This window comes from Notechis scutatus, chromosome 6 (genome assembly GCF_049901735.1).
Source record: "Notechis scutatus isolate UNSWTSFEM ecotype Mainland chromosome 6, rNotScu1.2, whole genome shotgun sequence".
NCBI classification, from domain to species: domain Eukaryota; kingdom Metazoa; phylum Chordata; class Lepidosauria; order Squamata; family Elapidae; genus Notechis; species Notechis scutatus.
The window spans coordinates 48,611,295-48,628,000 of record NC_142014.1 but is presented as its reverse complement, the minus strand read 5'-3'; the positions used below and the strand labels follow the sequence as shown (position 1 = coordinate 48,628,000).

Sequence of the window (16,706 nt, the reverse complement as noted above, 5' to 3'; positions counted from 1 at the left end):
TAACCATTTGCGCTTGTGGACTTTAAGTCACTGACACCTTGACAGTATTTTTTGAGCTGAAGGTGTTATTTTCAGAAGATAAACCAACCTTTAAAGAATCTTTGGGTGAATAAGCAGCTTCTCTTGTTGCCATGACTAGGAGTTTCTTCATCACCCACAACAAACTGGCTGGACTGCTCTTTTCTTTTGCTTCCATAGCCGAAGTCTCTTTCTCATCTTCGCTTCCTAAGTCACCCTGATCTTCAGTTTCCCAGACTACATCCTCACCAATCTCTTTGTCATCTTCTGGAGTAGGAGCCAGAAGGTACAGTACTTTGGATACAAACAGTAAATTCTTTATAACCTTCAGTACAGAGAAAGAAAAAAAAAGATATGCAAATGACTTATAACATGTTTTGCAAAAGGGCATGCTCTCAATGAACTATTTTTAGCTACTTGATTAAACTTCTTGTTTTATGACTTCTAAGGCAGTGTTTTTCAACATGCCGTCTGGGAGATTCTGGGAGTTGAATCCTCGTATTTTAAAGTTGCTGAGGCTGAGAAACACTCCTTTATTGCAAAAGTGGAAGATTTAGCATGATTTATCATGCCATTTGAGGCTCAACGTTTCCCAACTTAAAGAGTTCTCTGCCAAGATATAAAAACAATATTCTTACATCAAAGAATGTATGTACAGAACAGGAAAAATGCACTCATAACCATTTATTATGAAAATGAAATACTACCAATGGGTAGTAATCTCTATATCTCTTGCAGAAATCAAATGCATCAGATAACTGAAAAATGTATTTAAAAAAAATGACTGGGGGAAAAAAGCCAAAACAGAAAATAATTCAGATTACAAACATCCTATAAAAAAGGCTATTCATGCTCGGAACTAAACATATCTGGAGTGTAGTCAGGTCCAGGAACTTGTGAACTTTTGAATGGCATAAAATCTGGCTATCATTTATGAATCTTTCTGATTTTGAACTCTTACATCTGTTTCAACTATCTATTTTTTCAGCAAATGCATTACAAATATAGCAAAGTGCATATTCTATTTAATAATTTACCTGTTCTCCAAGACTGTAACTGAGAAATTTGGATTTCAGCTGATGGCAGAAAGCTAAAGCTAATGTTTTCATCTGTAAAGGAATATGCAAGACAAGATAATAAGATGTATCTGGTGCTAAATTTGGGGCAAAAGTAAATCACTTTCCCCAAATAAGTAACAATTAAAATACAACAGAAATAGTAAGTTCTAGCACTGAAGATCTATAAATGTAACAAAACCAATACATTATATTGAAATTAGTATTCATTTCTGCTCCATCCACCAACTGGAAGGCAATAGCAATAACACTTAAGCGTATGTACTGCTTCATCGTACTTTACAGCCCTCTCTAAGCGGTTTACAGGGTCAGTATAATTGCCCCCAATAATCTGGGTCCTCATTTTACTGACCTCAGCAAGGTGGAAGGCTGAGTCAACCTTGAGCCAGTGAGAATTGAACTGCTGGCACTTGCCAGAATTAGCCTGTAGGACTGCATTCTAACCACTGCGCCACCATGCTTGGAATATGCAGCAATATAAGTAAGATAGTAAGATAACCTTTTCACTAAGTTCCTCTATTAAGAAAATTGTTGCTGACGGCTCAAGTGTCACTTGTTTCTTTCCTGTTGTTCTTTTATTCCATTTATTAACAAGTTCTTCTGGCTTGTGAGAAGCAAATAGCAGGCCAAAAATCTGAGCAGAAGTCAGCCATACCCAGCTGTGTGGGTACCATAAATGGGACTGGACATGACCTTAAAAATGGAGAAAAAAGATATCACTTGAACTGAATTCATTTATATGCAGGGACATTAAAAAAAAACATGGTTAGGTGTTACACACTTTTAAAATGCACAGTCTTCATAATAAACATGCCAGGCACCAAAGCTTCTTTTTGCAGCAATGTAATGTTGAGAGCCAGTTTGGTGTACTGGTTAAAGCCTCAGGTTAGAAACCATGAATTCTAGTCCCACTTTAGGCACAAGCCAGCTGGGTGTCTTGGGCCAATCGCTTTCTCTCAGCCCCTATGGAGGAGGCATGGCAAGCCACTTCTGAAAAACCTCGCCAAGAAAATTTCAGACACTTGTCCAGGCTATCTCTGAGAATTAGACACAACTGAATGGAAGGAAAAAATGTTACTACTAACCCCAAATGTTGATCAGAATCTCATGGTGTTTGTTTAATTGAATAATGTTGCACTCATTCATTAGTTTAACAAGCAAAGTTAGGAAGCTGAAGAGCAATCTGTCTGCCAGCTTTTCTTCAGTCTCTTCTTTAACCTTAAAAAAAGTGAACGTGGATGATAAATGCTATTCTGCAGAAATAATAGTGTTCAAATAATTAATACATCCCTTATTATTCTTCATAGCCTGGTTTAGGTTACTGCCTATTGATAATACTGGTATAATATTGAAAATTCAACTGCAAATGGGGACAACGGGTCTATAATCTGAAACACAACTGAGCAAAAACAACACAAACTCTTTTCTGATAAGGTTCCACATTCAATTTGAAATTGAAATTTGCAAAGGATTTCCTAGCCAAAGAAACACAAAGAGTGGATGATCACCACATCTCTTCACACAGAAGTCACCATAAACTGCATATTTTGGCTTCCTGATCATTTTCATTCTTTTACCCAGAAAACTCCACAAGTAGTCTTCTTCCCTTTGTTGTTATGGATATAGGGAAACAGTAGGAAACTTTTCCCAATTAAGATCATGCTATCTCTAAACTGAATCTTTATAATCACTTTGATTATGAAATCCATGGTCCATTCTGAAAATATCTACATACTAATATGTCATGTATTACCCTGATATCTTTCCATCCGCATCACAAATGGATATACCACGATTGCTGGCAAAGCTAACACATGCCAGATTTTACAGCACTGAAAATGGAGCTCTTAAACTAATAGATCTAGGCCTATATTCAACATTTCTTAACAGTTTCCCACAACAATCAAAAATAATATAGATACTCAACCATTTATTTCCTTCATACCCACTGAGGAAGTCCATTCACCTATAGTCTAAACAGCTTATAGAATAAAAATTCTGTTCTCCTGTTTTACTTTTACCTTCTCTCCTTATTACAGCTATAATGTATTATCTCTTAAAACTGTTTCAATAAGGCTCTTTTACACTTTTTGGAAAAAATGACATGTTTCTGCCAAAAATAATTTTGACAAATTTCTTTCATGAACCTGACTTCTTATAAAATAATGAAGCTTTTTATCTCATTTAGGTGTTTGATCAATATTCTCAGATTTTCAATTTCCCAGAAACATTATTGCTAATTAAAATACTTACTTCTTCAAAATTTGAGGGATGAATTTCTCTCTCAATAATAGGGAGAATAGTTCCAAGCCTTTTCTCAAATTCAATTTTTTCAGCTTCAACAAATGCTCCACAGGCTTGAGCAGCTAATCTCTTATGTACACTCTATCAATAAAGACAATCTCACATAAATAAGATATTTTGCAAAAAAAAAAAGCTAATTAAACTAGTACTATTTGTTATTCTTTTAATGAGGAAAGTAAATACATCAATTTGTGTTAAGGAAGGAAATACATCAATTTTGTGCATCCAACAAAATCTAGAAGAGTTTTCGGAATCCCTATCCCTAAGGAATACCAACTATACAGAAGATGGTAAGAGTTCTCTATTATTGCCCACCCCTTCTCTAGAATGCCATCTTAACCCTGCCCGACTCCCAAGATCAAATAATCTCCAGTGCTTTGGGTGGTTTTATAGAATCGTTAAAACCTGACCAACAAGATTTTGAGGTATGAGAACTGATCCTCTCTGTAGGATAAAGTTTGTATGGTTAGTGTCTTTCTTGAGCTAAGGTTCTTACTACTCATTACTGTTTATTGTATTATGGTTTGCTGTGTTTTATTTTCATTGTAATATCAACGGTAGGTAAGCCACTCGGAATGAGTTTTGATTGAAGCAGCATATAAACACAGTTGAATACCAATATATTTCTTCATTATTAATAACAAATGTAAATGAATCCTTTACATGCAAGGAGGCCCAAACTGTTAAGTGTGTCTCCCTTACCAACGACATGCTCAGCCATAATTCTGAGTGGAGATTTTAATCCCAATCAGAAAATGAATGCTAAATGCCATGTAATAAAGTAAGTGTTCTACAAAGAAAGGTCAGTTGGTTATAATTTTTCTTTGGAAAAAAGTTAAGACTCTTGACATTCCCTTATTTTATTCTTGCTAATTAAAAGACTAATTACTAATGACAACCTAAACCCATGTGGTACCTTTTTACTTGTAAACCACGAAGCAACCAGGGAAAACATCAGGTCTCGGTTTGCAGGACTAATTTTGATGAGGAGATTTTTGATCGCCAGTGCCGCCATCCTCTTGCACTTTGCTGAGCTATCGTTTACTATCATCATACATAATGGGACGAAGAATAGGCCACAAAACTCATGCAATAAGCCCTGCAGAAACAAAGTAGGAATCATACAGGCTGCAAATCTCTAGAATGACAGTTTTCCCCTGTAAACCATAATGAAAGAAAGATCCACATCAAGACAATCAAAATACAGCCACTCCTTGTTTAGCGGATACTCACTTAGCAACTGTTCACAAATATGAAAAATGATAATCATTTTCTGAGCAATGTATGCACATAAATTTCTGCACCTGACAACAATGTACGCTAGTGTGAGAGTAAGCTATACAAGTTGTCTCTAAATGAGACAACAACAACCAGTGATTTTTGAAGCATCTCTCTCTCTCTTTCTCTGTGACCATTTTGCTTCCTATTTAGGGAACGGATTGTGCTTGCTAAACAAGGAATAGTTGTATTCCATGCGCAGATGAACATACGGCATTTTTTCTGTTTCGATTAAACAATATTGTCTCTAGCAATTGCATGTATTTCATAGTACTTAAGAAACCAAGGGCCAAAAACACTGCAATTAGCAAATGTACGTTCAAAAACATTTGAGCTACTTTCCACAGTATATACAAAATAACTTTAGGAAATGGCTTTGGATAAAAAGCGTTGAATTAAATAAGAAGTGGGGGCTCTCCTAATAGAATAGCTAGGATTTAAACAGAAATAAAATCCAATCCATACAATTCTTTATACCCACAAATTCCAGAATACTCCTGCAACAAGCTATATGTTTGTTGACTTTGTTTACAAAGTTGATCCTGTACATATTTTCTCAGCAATCTCATCCCATTTATCATAAACAGTCTTACTGAAACATTGTACTTATTTTAGTTTAAAGAAAACATTACAGCAGAATTCCCCAACCTTTCTGGGTTGGCGGCCTGGAGGGGCAGGCACCTTTACGTACGAATGCGTACGTGCAAACGGGGACACTAGCACCCACACGACACTCGCTAGCACACACACATGCACAGGCCAGGCATTCACGTGGCCCAATGGCCAACAATCTACAGCCTGGTAGTGGGCCATGGCCCACAGGTTGGGGACCCCTGCATTAGAGGGTATTGTATCTGTGAGGTAACTGCACAATACCTGAGGGAACATTTCAAAGAGATAAGCAATCATTTCCAAAGCAGACTCTCTTCCCGTCTCATATTCATAACTAGAATGAAAACAATTAACAGGGATATAGTTAATACTTCCAAAATTGCCAATATTTTTGCCCAAACAGCATAATGCCATTCAATTAGATTTATTTTTACATTTGTGTTTGGAACCCCCAGATATATAAAATATTCATACGGTCTGCCTATAACACTATTAGATGTGCAGGGTGCTTTTGCTCCTTTAATAGTGAAGAGAGGAAAAATGAAATATATACACATATCTTCATTCACAACAAATGGGAGACAGGCTGCCAGCAGCTCTTCCATCATCTCTTTTCAGGCGTTCAGCATGACAAGCTCTTTGCCAGAACCAAATTACCTGGTATATATATATTTTAAATGGACAGGATATCTAAGCTAAAAATAAAGCTATGTAAAATAAAGCTATGTTTATGTACTACATAGCATTTTATTTAATAGAAGCATCCATGGGATAGAATTCAAGCATTAAGAGAAATTATGGCCACATACGACCCTTGCGATCTCCGTTTTTGCTGGCAGAGGGTTTGCAGGAGGCTGTTGCAGCCAAAAACGGAGCTGGGAGTCCATTTTCACTGGCAAAGCGCTCAGGCCACCACAGGCGCCCCTGACACAAATGATGTTGAGCTGGCCATGCCCACCATGGCCACGTCCATCCAGAGGTCAAAGACAACCCTGATGCGGCCCTCAATGAAATCAAGTTTGACATTTCTGCCCTAGGCCAATTTCAGAGCTTTCAAGAGGCTTCATATTCAGTCCTTGGCATCTTCAGATACAGCAGGGATGGAGAACAATGCCCTTTCCTGATTTGTCGACTTCAGCTCCTAGAATTCCTGAGCCAGGCCAACATGCCTCAAGAATTCTGGAAGTTGAAATCTACAAGTCATAAAGGGACCATCGTTCCCCACCTCTGTGATAAAGGAATGAGAGAAAAGTTGATGAAAGAGGAATTACAGGCATGATATTCCCCTCTGAAAAAAAATCGGGCCGGCCAAAAGAGACCCCCCACCGCGCGCAAGAAATCGCTGCCCAGCTCCCTTTTCCTGCCGCTCAGCGGCCTCCGCTCGCACCGCCCGCCCGCCCGCCCACCCGGGCTCCGCTCGAACCGCCTGGGCTCCGCTCACCGCCCGCCCGCCCGGGCTCCACTCAGGTATCCGGCTGGGGCTGTCAGGAGTTGCTACCGCCGGCGCAGCTCCGCGGCTCCAGTCCCAGCGTTGCCTCGGGAAGGAAAGGCAAAACCAGGAGCCGCTGCTGCCATTGCAAAGCGCTGCCGCAGCTCTTCCTTTTGCCTTTCCCTTTCTGAGGCAACACGGGACTGGAGCCACGCAGAGCCGCGCCAGCGGTAGCAACTCCTGACTCGGGCCTCCGAGGGGGGGAAGGAGGAGGAGAAGGGGAGGGAAAGGGGGGCGATTCCCAAAAATCGAATTCGATTTTAATCGGAAGAATATCATGTCTGAATTAACAACAATACAAACTTGGTAGGAAAATAAATAAGATTGAGTACAGGATTTTGTTTAGAACACATGTATTTGTTTATCTGCAACCAAAGGGAAAACAGAGAACAATTACAAAGTAATCATTTAAAAGAAACAATGGAGCAAATATGTAATATTTATGCTCTTATGGTTTCATTTGAGAATTATATCCACATTACTTACTTAAGCTGGGCAAGGATAGACTCCAGGTTGGGTTTCAACTTTTTCCCAAGGGGATAATCAATTATGTATTTCAGGTAAATCTGGGGGAGGAAATGAACAAGGAAAAAGAATACTAATATAAATGATTTAAGTATATTTTCCAATTAACAAAGCGGGGACAACTAGCCAAGTGCTAGCAGGTGGAAAATCCTCATAAATTAATTTCATTAATTTAAATTTAGAAGCCAAAATAATCATTAGCCAACATTGGAAAATGTTACGTAAACATATACATTCACACACACACACCATGTACACATTTTTTTAAAAATGGGGACAGTGGCAAGGGGATTTATAAAACGGCTGATGTACAAGTATAGAAGCAAAAAAAGAATGTTTATATGATTCTAGTCCAAGCACATTAAGAGTCTACATCTCACAGTGGGTAAACTTTCCATCTTAACTGTGGTCCTTTCTACTGCTGGCAAATACCAACCAGAAAGCCTGTTAAGGTTCAGTTTAGCTCCCACACCTCAAGTAATCATTATCTCTGATTTAATAAAATTACTTAAAATATCTTTGTGCTCCTAAGAAAATAATCATAATAATTAAAAGGATGTTTTTAACATGTCTACAAACCTGTCTACATTGAATTCGAACTTGCTCGCTTTGGCCTGTAACGGCAAAATCTGCAACCTTCTGCATGACACCTTCGATTTCTGGAACTATCAATTTTCTAGATAAAATCGCCTTTTAAAAAACAAAGACAATAATGTGTAAATATGAGTCAGGGTGAAGTTGCTCTAATCTATCAAAAGCAACTTAAAATAGAATTTTCCTTTCTTTGCTCTGGGGACATAAAGCATAACACGCCAGAAACCCAACTACTTAACCAATCTGAGCAAAAGGCAACCCTTGAGATACCCAATCGGTAGAATCAAAAGTATTTTATGTCCAACCAGCCACTTCAGAAGTTATCATCTCTTCTGATCTTCAGTCAGATGGGCAAGACTGGAATTCTGCTCGCCTGATGAACAGCGGCTTATATGCAAAGTACTGGTGGCTTAGAACTATCCTGCTTGTTAAGATGCAACACAACAAGATGATGCGGAATAATATGCCGCAGGAGAAATAGCTAAGCTGAAGATATGATAGGCTGACGACTCTTGGTTCAAAAACTTGAGGTGAGTATTAAAAGGAGACACTTGCACCTGGCTTCCGATTCCAGGCTGGCTGATTTCAAGGGAGGATTTTCAATTTTCACAAAAATAATAAGTCATTCTGTTTTTAAGCAATAATTCTTAAATGACACCTTGTTACTTTACTACCTTCAAGAGGCCAAAAGCAGTGGTTTGTCGTAATGAGTCATAAATATCTTCTTCGGCATATCCGAGCAAAACTTGCAGTTGTTTATCTGTAATCTGACTCTTTGTATTCCTCACCAGCAGAGTTACACACTGCAAAGTAAAATTTTGCATTAAAAACTTAATTATATGCTGACCTACCAAATTTAAAAAACAACTCATCTTACTCTATACATGTGTGAAAACATTATTTTTCCCATGATGATTACAATCCTAAATAGAATTAAATAGGAACTAACAGAAAACATTATTGTTTTTTAAATAAGTAGGGTCTTTTCTCTCTGATGAATTAGACCTATGTAACCCTTTTCTGAGGAGAGATGAAGCTACACCTTTTGAACTTTTTATTTTCTGCAGCTGAACACTTTTTTTTAATTAGGCATGTTTTTAATTTAACATAAAACGGTAGTCTGTGACTTAAAATTCAATTCTTTAGATAAAGAATACTTTATTGGCCAAGTGTGATTGGACACACAAGGAATTTGTCTTGGTGTAAATACTCTCAGTATACATAAAAGAAAAGATACATTCATCAAGAGTCGAGAATCACCACACTTAATGATAGTCACTTTGAACATTCAAAAACATACAACAGGCAAATCCGTACATATGAGGGTACATATAATAAAAATGATAAGTATTAGTGATAGGCAAGTTTTTAAATGATTTCCTTCTTTTGCTATTAAGGACAGATGCAAATCGAACTTGAATCAATTCCAACGACCCTGAAACTGGGTCAGATTATTGCAAAACAAACTCCATCCTGCCCAGTTTCATTTATCTCCAAATGAGGCACCTGTGCAGTTCTTTATTTCTGCAGACACTGCTATGTACAGGAGGTTCTACAATGAATTATCACTCTGGACAAAATGCTAGAAAACTGCTACTGAGATTTCTGCATGCACAACAGCCTCCTCCCTCACCAATAAGTACATTTCAGTAGAATTTGCTACCATATGCAAATTCTAAGGAGGCGGAGATACCTTCTTTACTGCACAGGTAATATGATAATACTGGCATAAAACTCATCCAAAATCAACACTGAACTGTTCCTTTAAGACTTACTTTGAAACAATTGACAACCAAATGAAAATTCTGTCCTTTAACTGTGCCTTGTTTAGCAAAATCCTTCAACAGGAGGAACAACTGTGTCGTTAACTGCTCCACATTATTATCTACTGAAGGTAGAGGAAACTTTAAAACCCAGAGAAATGATTGAAGAGCACCAGTGATGACCTGGAAAGAAAACAGGAAGAATGATTTATATGACTCACTGAAACCTTGGTAGCAATCAGAAATCTACTAAGGTTACTGAGCTTTTAAAAATCTACAATTACATGTTTTCCACAAATGATCTCTTGTACCAAACGTTAGTATCATCTGAGCCACCTAAGTATCACCTAAGCAAACACCACATGGGCCACTACTGCTGAATCAATAGTTTAGCTTACTATTACAATGAAAAGGCTACTATACAGATTATTTTAAAAAAAACAGACAAAATAATCAATTGGTATATAATCTAGAACCTAAAAGGGGAAGCAAACTTCTACAAAAGCAGAGCACCTTTCATTTTGCTAACCTTCCGGCTAATATGGAATATACTATATACTAGAGCAGCAGTCCCCAACCCCCAACCCATGGGTTATGGCCTATTTGTAACTAGGCCCCGCGAGCAGTGGGTCGCTGCACACACGCAGTTCAACTCGCATGAGTGGCAGTCCTGCACACCTCCACGTGTGTGCAGCTCATCTTGTGCAGGTCAAAATGCACACACATACATGTGTGCACACCAGTCCACTGTTTGGGGGGCCTGGTTCCCCTCCCCCCCGACCATCAAGCTGAAAAGGCTGGGGACCGCTGTACTAGAGTCCAACTCTTGATAAACTTCTAATGCACTGAAACTACAGTCTGCTAATAACGTTTAGAAATCTTTGGAGGCTCTGGGGGCTGTTTGTAGCCCTCAGGTCTCAGTTATGTATCTCTGTTTTGAAGTTCTCTCTGCAAATGTAAAATCCAGAAATTTGCATTTGAATAGAAGTACATTTATTTCTCTTCATTTGTTTGATTTCTGTAGCCATCCATCTTAACAACTGACTTTAGGCAGCATACATCATAAAATGTAGAAACAAATTAAAAACAATCAAAACAATATGTGTGTGTGTGTGTGTATGGTATTCAGCTTTGTTCGGGTATTTTCCCACGTCATTATAGTTGTGCTTTTAAAGCTGTAGCAACGTTTCGGCAGAATCTCATCTGCCATCATCAGGCTGGCAGATGATGGCAGATGAGATTCTGCCGAAACGTTGCTACAACTTTAAAAGCACAACTATAATGACGTGGGAAAATACCCGTACAAAGCTGAATACCATACATGTAAGTACCCGCGAAAACTTAAACACTGAGTGGTTCTATTGCCATGGACACAGCCAAGAAACAGGACCTTAACACAAACAGGTTCCTAGGTCCACTAATACAACCAAGTCTTCATGGCCTTATGAAAGCCCAGCAGGATCATCCTAATCTCTAAAGGGAGAAATGCAAAACTCTTTGATTTTCTGTACTGACATCTAAGCAGTGAATATGCATTTTCCCAATTCTATTACTTATCAAAGAGAGCTTTGTTCTAGGGTTGATCTCCATAGTCTTGTTTGCACTGCTATAAAATTGTTACATGTTGCTAAACATACCTTAATATCTGTGGACTGAAGGCAGGTGATAAGCAGTGGTACAAATGGATCCATCATTTCTAAAACATGCTCATCTGAAGAGTTTATTTTAGATCTCTTCAAACTCATGTGCAGCAGCTGTACATAATAAAGAAATATTAGGAGGCCTTTAATCTAAAATGGCAAGTGATTTATTCAGACACTATGGTGATCTTGGCTGTTATTTAACATAGTAGGATATTAGTGATACTTTAGAAATGCAGCACATTAATAGGGGAGATTGGAAGCATGAAAAAGATTGAAGGCACAAAAGAAATGGATGGAGAGAAATATATTCCTTCTCTTCAATCTTTCAAGTCTGTTTAACTATAATGCTGCTCAGGAACTTTCCTCTAAAACAGCTTTGTATTCTGTATTTATTACAAAATAACAAATCTTTATAGTTGGCTCAGTTAAAGCAGAATGGCAAGACTTACAGATCCCATTCTCTTAGCGACTTCCAATGCTCTCATTTCAATGTTGTTGTCTAATAATATAGAGCTCAGTGATTAAGATGCCGAGCTTATCAGCTGGAAAGCCAGCAGCCCAGGTTTGAGACCCAAGCTCCACGTGATGGGATGAGTTCCCATCCTTGCCCCAGCTCCTGCCAATCTAGCAGTTTGAAAGCATACAAATTGAAGTACATAAACAGGTTCCACTTTGGTGGGAAGGTAACAGCGTTTCTTGACATCATGCTGGCCACATGACTGCAGAAATATCTTACGAGTGCTGGCTCAATGGCCTTGAAATGGAGATGAGCACACACACAAACACACAAGCTGGCAATAAATAGCAGAGTAAAATCTTCAGGGTCTCCCATGCCCATAATATATACATTCAAATAGAACAACAAGTTGTCATTTACAATTATCCTAGAAAGAAAAACTCAAAATGATCCTTCCATCCAGTGAAGGATGGAAAGGGAACGCAGTGTTACACACTTTGGCAGTTCTCTCAAAACTGAAGAGATCCTGTCCCTTCAACTCTTTATTCTGATCATCTCTAACATACAGGAAGAAATTAAGAGCTATGAAATTATTTCAACAATTTTACAGTGGATTGTGATGTTTCATCTGGTTTGTTTATATAGTGTTCCTGCGCCTGAAACATAAACGGTTGGATTCACTTCATTGGAGAGGCTACATGTTTTAAAACAGAAAAAAAAAAAACCCAATAAAAGAGAGAATGAGGGGAGATGCCTGGCACTTCTTACCCGGAGCCCTGACTCAACCAAGACGTGCATGTTAGTCTTGCTGCTCACGGGCGCTTTTTGACCTCCTCGAATGGGAGTCGGTGGCAGAAGGAGGCAGCTCTCTGGTTGCAAACGAGGATCTGGAGGAACTGCCGTTTTCATTCTAAAAAGTTGTTGAAGAAGAAAGCAAAACGAGAATGTTGGTCTCAGCAGACAGTTCTCCTAATCAAAGTAAAGGCACTTACTTGGCAGAGAAAGGAGAGGAAACCAAAATCAGACATTTAGAATGAACCGATAGACTTCAAAGTCATGCCCAGTTATTTAATGAAGCCATTCCTTCTTCAGAGTTTGGAAAAGATCAGTCCTATAATACCGATCTCAAAGAAGGAATCAAATGCTGGTTAAAATAAATCAAGGTTTCACTAGAAACAACAGAACGGCAAGTAAACAAATGGGAAGATCCAAAATGGTAGGCATTGAAGAAACACAGAACCAGAGGTTACGTACTTCTTTGCATTTATAATAATGATAATTGTTGCTTACAATTGTGTGTGCTGCTGTGCATTTATAGGACTTAGGCGTTCAGGCATAGATTTTCTATTAGAATTCTGTATGCAGTAATAACATTTATTGGCAAGCAAATAAAAGGGAGAATCAAACCAGATTTAGCTTTCTATACTTTTATTCTTCCTAAACTTACTTTGCTTTTTCTGTTAGCAATGGTAGATTTTCACTAATCAAACCATGGCTGAGTAGAAGAACAGTCTCTGCAGTCATTGCCTTGTTCACTATCAATCCAGACACAATTCGTCGTAAAGTTTCATGCACCTTTCGAGACAGTTTTAGGCTGGTTGTATTCTCCAAAACCTGCAGGACAACATTACAGCACACCAATCAGCTTACAAAGCAAATTCTGGAACAGAAATCTTTTTAGAATGACACTTTCAACACTCACATAACTCCCCACTTTCTGCAGCAGAAGCTTTTTATGTTCTGAAACCGAAGTCTCCAACCTTGGCAACTTTAAGCCTGGTGGACTTCAACTCCCAGAATTCCCCAGCCAGCAAAGCAAACCTGGCTGGGGAATTCTGGGAGTTGAAGTCCTCCAGGCTTAAAATTGCCAAGGTTGGGGATCCCTGTTCTGAAAGGATGGATCATTTTGCTCTTCCCCATGCCTCTCCATCAAAGGAGATTTCTAAAAGTGCTCCACTACATCACTGAGAAGCCTCCCTCTATTTTTCTCCCCATCTTTTATTCATCATACTGTTCCTACTGTAGATGTGCATTGATTACGTGCTTGTCCTCTTTCTACAAGAGAGATCAGCATCAACCAGCTGCCAGCCAAACTCTCCCATGTCAATAAAAATCTCCTATATTGTACAGTTCTTCAGCCTCTGGAACAATACTGACTGCATTCATTATTTATATATAAAACAAATATGCCACTTTTCATTAAAGCACAGATATACATTCACCCTAACCCCACCATGAGCCCTAGCAGGACTAATTAGCAAAAATGACATTTTAATGACCAGGGATTATATTTGGGACCACAGCAATGATACAAAGTGATACGGGTGGGTCAGGTTTTACAGTATTTTCTTCTCTGAAGCCATTGTTAAGCTTGTTTTAGCCATTATGCTATAGCTTCTTGTATCAAAATGGTGAAAAGTTTTTGAAAGAATGATCAAAGAGGATCCTGGAATTGAGGGTGAAGGAAAAGACATTACATGCAGCTCTGGGGCTACAATTTACTCACTCTGCCCAGGAATGTCACTCACTACGGTAGAAAAATAGTTACTGTATTCAGACACTTCCTAGTATGAAGTCCCAATGTATACTGTCTTGTACATATCCTATCTTCATACCTCTTTTAATGGAAGAATAAGCTTAATCACTTGGTTTTTTCCTACATATTTGGCAAGGATTTCATAAGAATCATAACTTTTGCTTCTACGAGCTTCCATAACTTTGGAAACAATGCCTTTTACTTCTTTTTCTTCAGCAATTTCCCCAAACAATTCACGGTTGAAAATCTTTACAAGAGATGCAAGAGAAACAAGAATAGTTTAGCAATAGATAATAATGAAATAGTTATAGTTGCTTCTATAGTTTTCAGTATAGCTTTCCAAACAGCAGTCTCTTTAGTTCACTGATGCACAAATTTTGTGGCACCATAAAGATTAACCACAAAAGTCTATGCTGTTATACCAGGGAGAGGAAGAAGTCCTAAGTAATACATCAGAAGTACAGCACCATAAACACAGCCTTCTTCCGCTTAAAAAAAATAAAATCCAATAAGCACCAGCAAATCATAATGCTTTCTCCAATTAATAAACAAAGCAATGCAATGTCCCTTCAGAGTGAATATCAACATGTCTTTTTATGTATCACATATAAACATGGACATTATGAAATTATTATTATTATATATATATATATATATATATATATATATATATATATATATATATATATATATATATATATATATATATTTGGTTATTCGGGTTTTTCTCCCGCGTAAGCTTGGAAGTATCTAGGCAGCGTTTCGATGAAGTCTCATTCATCATCTTCAGGCTTGTGTCTTCGGCTCTGTGCTTCTCAGAGTGATTCACTCTGAGAAGCACAGAGCCGAGGACACAAGCCTGAAGATGATGAATGAGATTTCATCAAAACGTGCTGATACTTCCAAGCTTACGTGAGAAAGCACCGAATAACCAAAGATCCACATACAAATACCATGAGAACCTCAGAAAACACACACACACACACACACACACACACATATATATATATAATGAAATTATGAATTATGAAAATGGACATTATGAAAGCCCAGCTAAAGATCAAACAGCTTTCTCTTCCTTAAAGGAAACAGCTCAGGAACTGGATTTCTTCAGAGAGCTAGAATTTTAACCTTGGCATTACCCAACATAACATTTTCTCCTTGCAAGAGTTAAGTTAAAGACCTGATGAAATAAAATCATTTTGCATTTAATTTTTTTCATATGCTGTAAATACATACTTCCGTCAACAGTTCTATGCATGGATCCAAATCACCAACTTTAAGTCGATCATTGGCAAGACTCTTCAGCAAGAGGTGTACAGTGAAAGTTAACACATGGACCTATATATTTACGAGAGACCATGATATTTGTTAAATGAAAAGAGAACCACCAAGTATTGTAAAAATATAAGTCAAAATGCTACAATGTACTGTATCTTTCCACAATTTTTCTATGGTTATCTAGCAGATCAGTCTTCAAGGTAATATTCTATATTTCTATATTTCTCAAACTTTCAAAATAACTTTCTAATGTTATTTCTAATATTTTAAAGTGTTTTTTTTTTTTACCTTGAGCAGTTTCTGCAACTAACCCAATTATCACATGATATGCTTAATTAGGAAAAAATGCAGACATTCTTGCATATAATTCTGCAAATACAGTCTGTCACTATCTACAATGATTATGGATTGGTAATAAAAGCAGAATGAAAAAGGAATTTCAGAATCCTTCTCAAATCTATTATGCTTCCCCTTACCTGGTAACCAGTGACAAGGATTGACACCATCTCTTTCAAGACATATTGCAAGTATTGTGGCCCCAAAGCCTCTATTATTTTCATCAAGGTGTTACGTGCAACGTCCCGGATTTCCTGTGCTCTATTCCTCAGAAGAGAGCAGACTTTCAGAAGAATGCTGGAAACAAAGAGAGACTACAATTACCTAAAGATGCCAAATAAAAAAATACAAAACACCAGTGGGAGAAGCTTCATTTCAATTGTAATAAAATTTTAATACTATGTTGACATGCTTTATCTCCAAAGATTTATATGGTGATGTTGGTGGAGGTTGAAAAGGTTTATATGTGGATGATTTATGCACTGTACGTGTAGATTATAAATATAATATTTACCCTGGCAAATTCTCCTCCATAACATCCTGAGGAAGGGACTGCATTAGCTTGACCATTGCAAAAGCTATTGGCACTTGTACTACCTCTTCATCATTGACAATCTTAGATTTCACCATCTTATGCTGTTCATCTCTTTTCACCTATAAGTACCGAAACAAATATTCCTCAGTAACAATTTTATTATAAGATGCATTTTATATCTTTCTTCATCCTGGGAAAGAAATTTATACTCAGTCTACTTCAATGTTATAAGCTAGATCTGCCTCCTCCAGATTGGCAT

General features: G+C 37.8%; 1 protein-coding gene across 1 annotated transcript in view; it reads right to left on the bottom strand.

Annotated features, from left to right (window-relative positions):
• Positions 1-16,706, bottom strand: part of UTP20 (UTP20 small subunit processome component) — a 75,284-nt gene that overhangs the window by 3,831 nt on the left and 54,747 nt on the right. Inside the window, exons 42-59 of the mRNA XM_087968186.1 lie at positions 16,427-16,566; positions 16,053-16,209; positions 15,535-15,636; positions 14,375-14,542; positions 13,207-13,373; positions 12,528-12,669; positions 11,297-11,413; positions 9,672-9,842; positions 8,571-8,699; positions 7,882-7,992; positions 7,264-7,343; positions 5,553-5,622; positions 4,315-4,497; positions 3,348-3,479; positions 2,180-2,312; positions 1,594-1,787; positions 1,056-1,127; positions 89-343 (exon numbers count right to left, since the gene is read on the bottom strand). Of these exons, the coding sequence (XP_087824312.1) occupies positions 89-343; positions 1,056-1,127; positions 1,594-1,787; positions 2,180-2,312; positions 3,348-3,479; positions 4,315-4,497; positions 5,553-5,622; positions 7,264-7,343; positions 7,882-7,992; positions 8,571-8,699; positions 9,672-9,842; positions 11,297-11,413; positions 12,528-12,669; positions 13,207-13,373; positions 14,375-14,542; positions 15,535-15,636; positions 16,053-16,209; positions 16,427-16,566 (2,523 nt within the window). The remainder of the gene's footprint in view (positions 1-88; positions 344-1,055; positions 1,128-1,593; positions 1,788-2,179; positions 2,313-3,347; positions 3,480-4,314; positions 4,498-5,552; positions 5,623-7,263; positions 7,344-7,881; positions 7,993-8,570; positions 8,700-9,671; positions 9,843-11,296; positions 11,414-12,527; positions 12,670-13,206; positions 13,374-14,374; positions 14,543-15,534; positions 15,637-16,052; positions 16,210-16,426; positions 16,567-16,706) is intronic.